Below are 9,703 nucleotides of genomic sequence, written 5' to 3' on the forward strand. Positions count from 1 at the left end.
CTGGAACACAGCTGTCCTTGTTCACTTATATGTTTATGTATGGCTGCTTTTGAGCTACTCTGGTAAAGGTGAGTAGTTACAACAGAGACCTATGACCCACAAAACCTGAAGTGTTTACTATCAGGCTTTTTATAGAAAAAGTTTACCAATATCTGAACATTTAAACTCTTTGCTCATTTCCCCAACTGTAGTGGATTGTACCACAAATAAGTAAGTCAAAAGGAAAAGCAATTTGTACAAAGATATTTATGCCACTAAAGATACAAATAAAAACTAAGAAAGAGCCTGAATGACAAAGCATTCTGTGATTTACTGGTAGCCTGCCATTAAAATGATGAGTATGTGGACTATGTCAAAGAAATATTTATATGTATGTAACATGTGACCAAAACAACACAAAATGATGTATACTCATTGGTTAACAGTATAAACTATGCAAATGTATATTAACAAATGTGGAAAAGTTGAGATCTAAATAGTTTAGAGATTAGTGCTTATTATATTTTATCTTCTGTTAAGACTTCTAAAATTAAAATAGTCGTGAAGTTTTATTCTGGAAAATCTCAAATGAAATAGAAAAAGAGACAATAGTAAAATGAACCCTGTATTTCCAGTAGTCTCTTCAATAGTTGTGAATACAAGGCTAGTCTTGTTTCATTTGTTCTCCCCAACCTTGGATTATTTGGAAGTAGATCCTTAATGTTGTAACATTTTATCTGTAAACTTCAGAATGTATTTACTCTATCTTCTAACATTAAAGTCCTAGAAACAAAACCAAAAATAAACACAATACCATTATCACACTTAAATATTTTAAATCAGTAATTCCTTAAATCATGAACTATCCAGATAATCCCTGATTATCTTTTAAAGATTATTTTTATTGTTATTTCATTAAAATCCCTACGAATTCCACATTTAGTTCATTTGTCTTTTAAATCTCTTTAATCTGAGCTTTTCTTACCTCTTTTTCATTTTCTTTTTTTCCTTGCAACTTATTTGCAGAAGAAAAGGATTCACTTGTTACTGTAGTTTCATACATTTCTAGATTTTGCTGAATGCATCCTTGTTGTCTTGCTTAACAAATTTAACATAATTCTTTTGTTTTCTGAAAATCATGGTTATTATCTTTATTACATTGTCAGCTGATTCAAATACATCAATACACTGTCAGCTGGTTTTTTGCTTGGAAAGCAGCTACCTGGATGTTTAACCACGTCTTGGTGTCTCAGCTAAGAATGCCTCAGTTCGCCTGGAAATCCAGCACAGGTACTGGCTGCTGCTGAAATCACTTCGGGTACAGATGACCCTCTTGGTTGTTCAGTGAGGCTGTCCTTCTGTGTTTGACTTGGACTTCCACCTCTGGTATGTGCTGTCCTGTAGTCTATCTCAGGTGTAAGTGGTCCCTGGCCTGCTTTATCACACTGCTGGTTGCTCCTTAGAACAGAGTGCATACATCTCCAGTGGCCACTCCACTCTGTCAACATGGTCCTTTTTCCCTGTATTTTTGCAAACTGGTAGTGAGATCTCAAGGTGTGTTGAGATTCAAGTAATGTTTTGGCACACATACATAATAGTTGTGGTGTCTGCATCCTATTGCATCACATCAGGAGGCATATGGTAAGACTTGGAATTCACTGAGCTTTGTTTATACAGATGGGATTGGGAAGGAAGAAGAGAGAGGATCCTGGAAGTGTGTTTGTACCTTATACCCCCAACAAGTGAAACATAGAGATTTTTCTTTCAATGTTCCTCGTTCGCCTAGTCATATTTGTCGTGGTGGTGTTCATAACTCATTCCTGAGAAGCTTATGTAAGTGTTCGTTGGTGTTTATATAACTCTAGTGATTGCTGCTCACAGCTGGCTCACGTGAAGGAGAAAGTTCAGGGGTATTTGCAACCAGATCTGATTCTATGATCCTGAATTTGGGTGGTAATAATCATTGACTTTTAAACCACATGTCTCTTTACCTCCTTGTTGACCCTTTTCTCTTTTTCCTTAGCGGCTTTTGGTGGATTATATTCCAGAAGTTTAGGGAGGGCTATTTTTGAAAGTTAAATTAATGATTTTGATTAGGTTGTAAATTCACATGGTTCATTATTCAGAAGATACAAAAGAGCATGCAGTAGAAAGTTACATTTTGACTTGGGGAAAAATTAATTATAGAAATTTTGAAATAATAGTTTATTATTAAGAATAGTTTAAGGGGCGCCTGGGTGGCTCAGTCGTTAAGCGTCTGCCTTCAGCTCAGGTCGTGATCCCAGGGTCCTGGGATCGAGCCCCGCATTGGGCTCCCTGCTCGGCAGGAAGCCTGCTTCTCCCTCTCCCACTCTCCCGCTTGTGTTCCTGCTCTCACTAACTCTCTCTGTCAAGTAAATAAATAAAATCTTTAAAAAAAAAAAAGAATAGTTTAAGATGTGGTATATATTATAGTGTTATGTAAAAACCAGAAACTTCATAATAAGCATCATGAAGCAGCAATGAAGCACTTGTAAACCATTGACTTACATGACAACAAACTTTAAATATTAGTACATCTGTAAACTAAAGCTTTAACAAGCAAACAGTGTTGTTGAATCCAGAAGCTGAAGATTCATTCAAAGAATACTGGTTGGTAAGGAGTTGGTTTAGACCTGTATCCTCTGTGTGAAGGGGAAACCTGTGTCTGAACTAAATGTACATGAGAATTGTATATACTATGATCATTTTAAAATTGCTACTGTACTTGGCCACATTCAACCCTGAGTCAGTCAGGAATTCAAAGCTAGACCTTACAAGTTGGAATGTTTGATTGTGAATTTGTCTGTGATATTGAAAGGTTATCAGACTTTGTTCTTCCTTCTCCCAGAAACAGCCCACTCTGCAAGGCAGAAACCAGAAAAAGGAAATACAACAGTTGGCAGCAAATTCCCACTGCCCAGTAGATGAAAATCAGACCCCTTGACCTGACATTCAAGGCCTGCCCTCTATACTCTGACTCTGTCCTATCTGCCTGCTTTCTAACCTTGCTTCCAGCTGTTCCTCCAAGTGGTTACTCAATAAATTTGCTTGTGAAATAGAAACAAAAGGCCTTAAGGCCAGGAGAACATCAAATTTCATTATCCGAACCAGGTCAGAGGACCTAGCAAAACACCAAGTTGAGGTGTGCCAACCCAGCCTCAAGTGTAATTGTGTAGGGCAAGCTGCAGTATTGGTCAAGTAGCCATTTTGCAAGAGATATCCCCTCTTAGGGACTCTGCTGTCCAGCAACCTATTCCTTTGGGACGAAGAATATGATAGCCCCCCACTTTATGAGGGAAGAATTGAGGGCTATAAGTTAGGAGAGAGGTGACAGTAATACTATGGGACAATGCCATGGAAGTATCAGCTCTTTGGAGGGGTGGGGGCCTGAAGCAATGGTAGTTCTTCTTAAGGAAAACAGAATTGCTGACCTTTCTTTCCTCATGTAGTGCTTCAGGTAGAAATAGGAGAGGACTGTTTGAGGGGAGGGTAGCCAGTCAGATTTGCTGAGAAGCTCCTTTGGAGCTTCTCTTTTAGTTCTCGTGTCTGGCTGGACACACAAAGCGGTAGCACCTTACTTTTTCTGTGGGTGGAAGATGTCCACAAGCCAAGGCTCATGTTGTGTTCCCAGTGCTTCTTGTCACCGTGGACTCTGCTGTCTTTGGGAGGCCTTTTGTAAAAGGCCTGCTGTGGATCCTGTGGTAACAGAGAAGGGACTGTGATGTTTTAACCTCTCGCTCCTGTTAATGGAATTGCATTGTCCCCTCATGAACATTTCTTGTCTGGTACCTCCCTTAGCCATTTCCCCTTTGCTCTTCAAAAAGCAAGGTGTCTACCTAAAACCCTTCAGTGGTCTCAGTGTGAGAGCCAAGGAAGCTGCTTCCACCGCTGCTGCAGGAGAGTGAATCACCCCGGGTACTTACATGTGTGTGTGTGCATTTGTGCACACATGTCCACACCACTACCCCCTTCCAGCCCCAAATTTTACATTGGCCACATTAGCTTCCTCTCCCCACCCAAACAGTTGTCAGTGGAATGTAGAAGGCTAAGAAGAAAGGGCCTTGGAACTAGTCCTCCCCCGGACAGGGGTTGATGTCTGTGCAGCATGTAGGAAGGATCTTGGGTCTACACCTTAGTCTGTCTTGGATGAGGGGCTCCTGGGGAGAGATAGGGAAGTGGTTGTTGGGTTGGAAGGCCCTTCGTGCTGCTGTTTTGCTTAATTAATTTTAGCCAGTATTGAACTGCATGTATTTTCTTAACTATTCCACCTTGTTTAAAGTATCTATTCCTTTTGCTTATGTTCCTGTATCTGCCTAGAATGTTCTTTCTTTCCTTTTACTAGTTGGTGCCTACTTATTATATTAGATTAAACCCACGTTTCACCTCTCCCAAGGAGGACATGGGAGGACTAGACGAAGTGCTGGAACAATGCTCAGCACATAGTAAACACCATATAAAACAGCTGCTGCTTTTCCTAGGACTACTACCCCCATGCCCAGCCCTAGGCAAGGCTGGATTGGGTGTCCTTTCCCCAAGTGTTGTTGTTGTTAGGTGCTCACCTCACGTGTTTCCCCATGTGGACCATTCCATTGTGCCTTGGTACAGGGCCTGGTACTCAAATGCTCCTCGTGTGTTAGGCTAGACTAAAAGGCAAGGGGCAGGAGAGGCAACAGTGGCTAGTTTGTGGTAGTCTCATGTGGAGAGGTTTAGAATGAAGATGTGGTCTGCAGTCTCATGTGGCTGGTTTGTGTGTGTATGTGTGTACATGTGTATATATATGCACCTGCGTATTTGTAAGAAATGCTCATTTTGTGAGAACAATGCAGTTTGTGTCATTTCTGCTTCTCCTTTTGCTTTCTTATTTCTGATTTTTGATTAGAATATATAATATATGTAGAATATATAGTTAAAGTTTGAATTTTCCACATAAATAAATACTGCTACCCAGCATGGCTGAGTAAGCCCTGTAGCTTTGTTTGCTCCTAGACTGTTCAGTGTGGTTGGGAGTATGAAGTTTCATGGAGCGTGGCAGACCTGGGTTTAAAGAAGGATATTTTCCCTAAGAGAGATGTTGACACCCCCATTTTACAAATGTGGAGAACTAGGGCTCAGAAAAGTTGAACTCGTGAACATAGAGCTAGTAAGTAAGTGACAGCACCAGGATTGAACACTAGCACTGCCTAACCATGAAGCTCGTTCTGTTAACGGTCTTCTCCTGTTTTCCTGCTTATTTCCTATATACCCATAGGCAAGCTATTTCTTTTTTTTTTTTTTTTTTTTTAACTTTTTAGGGCTTTGGTTTCTCAAATTAGGATGAGGGGAGCAAAATTCACCTTGTAGTTATCATAAGAAAGAGAGGAGATAAGAAACCAAACTCATAGCTGGAATGGTAGTAGTCCTAGGAAAAGCAGCAGCTGTTTTATATGGTGTTTACCATGTGCATTGTTCCAGCACTTTGTCTAGGCTGTCTCACATAACCATCTCCCCATTGTCAGGCTAAGGAATAGCATGACAGTTGTTATTCCCTTTGTATAATTGAGGAACAAATAAGGGACAGCTGGTGTCACACCCCAGAAGTCTGGTTTCAGTGTCCATAGTGAACCCCTATGCTTGGTTATCTCTCAGGAAATGTTAGTTCCCAACTCCATGCTGTTCTAGAACCTGACATCCATATGAAAGAGACCATAAGGAACCCACAGTGATAATAGGGGCTATACTAAACCACAGAAGATAAGCAGTGATGGAGTGTCTGGAACACTCATGATTCTGTGACTTGGCCACTGGCTGATGATACAGTCCATTTGTTATTTTTTGGTGATTAAGTGCATATGATGATGACCCATGATACGTCTTTCTTTGGGTTTGGGGACATTAGCTTACTGGTTCACTCATTGAAGTCTATGGCAGCACTGTCTCCCTTTACCAAAGCCTACAGCGTTCAGTGTTTCTTACCCTATTGGCACCTGAGTCCATACTGATATAAATAAATGTTGAATATATAAATGAGGGAGAAGGGACAGATCTTCCTCACAGAAGAATTCCAAATAATGAATGTAGATGTAAAGAGGAAAATGGAAAACCACTATTAGAACACCATAGTAATAATTCCTCCTGGTAAGATCAACTAATGAATGTTAAAACGAGTGGGTAAATTTTAAGAAACTGGATACTTGCATTCTCAAAGCCTCACAGTTCCCTACCACCCCAAATATTTGCATGTGATTTTGACATATGTCCAGAAATTCTTTGATGCCCCTCTCTCAGGAAATAGTGTTTAATTCTCTTCCCCTTGAATGTGGGCTGGGCTTAGTGATTTGCTTCTAAAATATGGAAAGGGGAAAATAGTAATTTTACAGTGGAGAAATCTGGCAGACACCACTTTAAATAAGTGATGAAGGTTAACATCACCAGTAGTAAGTCATGTTGATAGCATGTATCCTGATAAGATGGATGAGAAGGAAGGACACTTTACTTCTGTGGTATTCTTTCCCTGCAAAGCATAACTCCAGTCTGATCATGAGAAAACATCAGATGCTCAAATTAGGGGATAGTCTACAAAACACCTGACCAGTACTTTTAAAAAAACTGTCGAGGTCATGAAAGACAAGAATAGACTGAGAAACTGCCACAGTTTAGAGAGACTGAGACATGAGCACTAGATGCAACATGATATCCTGGATGGAATCCTGTAGCAGAAAAAGGACATTAGTGGAAAACTGGTGAAATCCAAATAAAGTTTAAAGTTTAGTTAAAAACATGGGGTGCCTGTGTGGTGTGGTTGGTTGAGCGTCCAACTCTTGACTTCGGCTCAGGTTGTGATCTTGGGGTCATGGGATCGAACCCCACATCAGGCTCTGTGCTCAGCATGGAGTCTGCTTGAGATTCTCTCTCCCTCTCCCTCTGCCCACCCCCCACTCGTGCTCTCTATCTCTCTCTCTAAAATAAATAAGCAAATCTTTAAAGTTTAGTTAAAAACAAACAAAAATCATCCCACCAAAACCCTAGGCTTCCTGAGTCCTTCCTGCCTGAGAGCGAAGTGGCATTGATCAGTCCATCTCAGTTATAGCATTTATATTCTAGCTTTACATTGCTTTTACCTTTGGGAAAGACTTTTTGGTTGTGTACTTCTTGTATCTGGGAGGCTCTGGTGGATTTGGAGACAGGCTTATGATTTATGTGACTGTCAAAGCCTGCCCATCACATAAACAGAATGCTGCTCGGCAGGCTGCGAAAGAGGGGTGTGCACTCGGACCCTGCTTTTCCAACCCCAGTCCTTGCCGGTGTTTGATGACACAAATGACATTCCCTCCACCAGGAATTTCCTCCTTTTTCCCCCTCCTCAAGGCAGTACGTTTAGACATTCTCACCTTTCAAGGCTTCACTTATATTTTACCTCTCATATAATTCCTTGTGTGATCACACCACAAAGTAATGTTTCATATTACAGGAAATTTCATATTCCTGTGACCCTAAGGCAATTATTCTTTTTTTTTTTAAAGATTTTATTTATTTGACAGAGCACAAGCAGAGGGAGAGAGAGGGAGAAGCAGGTTCCCTACTGAGCAAGGAGCCCGATATGGGACTCGATCCCAGGACCCCGGGATCATGACCTGGGCCGAAGGCAGCCGCTTAACCGACTGAGCCACCCAGGCGTCCCTAAGGCAATTATTCTTGATTTAGCGAATTATCTCTGGCTGGAAAAATGATGTCTTATATTTTTAAGTTCTTTAGGTCAGTTAGCCTGCCCTTCCTGTGGTCTTTAGCACACCTTGTTTTATTGTGTCTAGAAAACAAACAAGCTCCTTGCAAGGAAGAAGTCTTAAAAACATCCCTTGAAGCATCTTGGACAGTGTTTGCCGTGTTGTAGGCCCTCATTGAATGGCCAGTGAATCAAAGGAGTGAACACTTTAAAACACTGAAAGGAGGGATATTCCCCTTGTTGGCAGATGAGACACAAGTGAGTGTGAGCTGTATTTGGAAACCTGTTTTCCCTTTCAGAACATTCTGAGGCCATGAAGCTTCCTCACTCTCCTCAGAGTGCTAAATTATAGCAAGAGTGATGGCTGTCATTTGTTGTGAGCCTACTCTGAAGCAGGCTTGGTTCTAGACATGCACACTATTTAGTCCTCATAACAACTCTGAAATGTAGGCATCACTGTTCTCATTTTATAAATCAGTCTACTGAGATTCAGAGAGCTGTAAGTCACTTGCCTTAGCTTACCAGCTAATAAGTTGCTGAATTGAGATTGGAATGCAGGTGTGCCTGGCGTCAAAACCCACTTTTCGGGACGCCTGGGTGGCTCAGTCATTAAGTGTCTGCCTTCGGCTCAGGTCATGATCCCAGAGTCCTGGGATGGAGCCCCGCATCGGGCTCCCCGCTCAGCAGGGAGCCTGCTTCTCCCTCTCCCTCTGCCTGCTGCTCTGCCTACTTGTGCTCTCTATCTCTCCGTCAAATAAATAAATAAAATTAAAAAAAACAAACAAACCCACTTTTCTCCCTGTAAAGGTCAGTCCCTGGCACCTCTCTCCCCTTGTCTTTTCAGACCCATCCCTGGAAGACATGTGTGGCACTGAGTGTGCCCAGCTGGAGGAAGATGGGCAGCGGCCACCGCGGTGCACTTCAACTACCTCATCTCAGTCTGAGCCTTCAGAGCAGCTTAGGCGCCACCAAGGCAAGAGCCTAGCCTCCGAGGACCCCAAAAAGAAGAGAGCTCAGAAGCCCTCCCACATGAGGAGAAACATACGGTGAGCTGTGCTCAGGGTGAGAGGAGAAGGGAAGGAGTAGAGGTATTACCTTCACTTGAAGGCTGTCAGTAGCAGGACTGGTTTGAGCAGGGGAGTCTCCTTTCCAAAGAAGAAAAGTGTAAGCAGTGTGCCCCGATTAACAGTGGAGGTGCAGCTCAGGATCACCTCAGGCTGTCAGAGGTTGTGGGGCAAACGTGGCAGGCGCTCAGGCTGTGCTGCGGAGTCTCCTACTCTCTGGAGGCCCTGGGGGCAGCCCAAGGATGATAGGTTGTTCTGGTTGGACTCTGTTTTTTCCTTTATTTTTCCCTTAGGTTTCAAAACAGGAGGAGATAAAAGAAGTTGAATTCTCATTTTCTTTAGACCTCAACTTTGGTTGGCAGGGGACTGTCTGGTCCAAAGCAGGGCTTTTTCCTTGAGCTAAGTGAATGGCAGATGTGAGCTTCCTTAACTGTCCAAATCCCCCACAACCCTTCCTTCTGTTACAGCCCTTCTTTTGCTATTGAAAGGAGATCAATGTGGGGTGCCTGGGTGGCTCAGTCATTAAGCGTCTGCCTTCAGCTCAGGTCATGATCCCAGGGTTATGGGATCGAGCCGCACATCGGGCTTCCTGCTCAGTGGGAAGCCTGCTTCTCCCTGTCCCACTCCCCCTGCTTGTATTCCCTCTCTTGCTGTGTCTCTCTGTCAAATAAATAAAATCTTTAAAAAAAAAAAAAAAGAAAGAAAGGAGATCAATGAGATCTTTTTCTCCTAACTTCATCTATTTTTTGTGGGGTTTTTTGTTGTTGTTTTTTTTTAAAACATAATAGCTTAAAAATTTTACTCCTGGGGCGCCTGGGTGGCTCAGTTGGTTAAGCGACTGCCTTCGGCTCAGGTCATGATCCTGGAGTCCTGGGATCAAGTCCCACATCGGGCTCCCTGCTCATCAGGGAGTCTGCTTCTCCCTCTGACCCTCCCCCCC

At 42.4% G+C, this 9,703-nt stretch overlaps 1 protein-coding gene and 1 pseudogene across 1 annotated transcript in view; one reads left to right on the forward strand and one right to left on the reverse strand.

The window, feature by feature from the left end:
- RAD54L2 (RAD54 like 2) overlaps positions 1–9,703 on the forward strand; it is a 108,472-nt gene that overhangs the window by 73,706 nt on the left and 25,063 nt on the right. Inside the window, exons 4-5 of the mRNA XM_081805680.1 lie at positions 8,544–8,745; positions 9,126–9,166. Of these exons, the coding sequence (XP_081661806.1) occupies positions 8,544–8,745; positions 9,126–9,166 (243 nt within the window). The remainder of the gene's footprint in view (positions 1–8,543; positions 8,746–9,125; positions 9,167–9,703) is intronic.
- Positions 1,210–3,802, reverse strand: LOC102734758 (SNRPN upstream reading frame protein pseudogene; annotated as a pseudogene).

The sequence above is a fragment of the Leptonychotes weddellii genome, chromosome 1 (genome assembly GCF_054177405.1).
Source record: "Leptonychotes weddellii isolate Sample4059 chromosome 1, ASM5417740v2, whole genome shotgun sequence".
Lineage (NCBI taxonomy): Eukaryota > Metazoa > Chordata > Mammalia > Carnivora > Phocidae > Leptonychotes > Leptonychotes weddellii.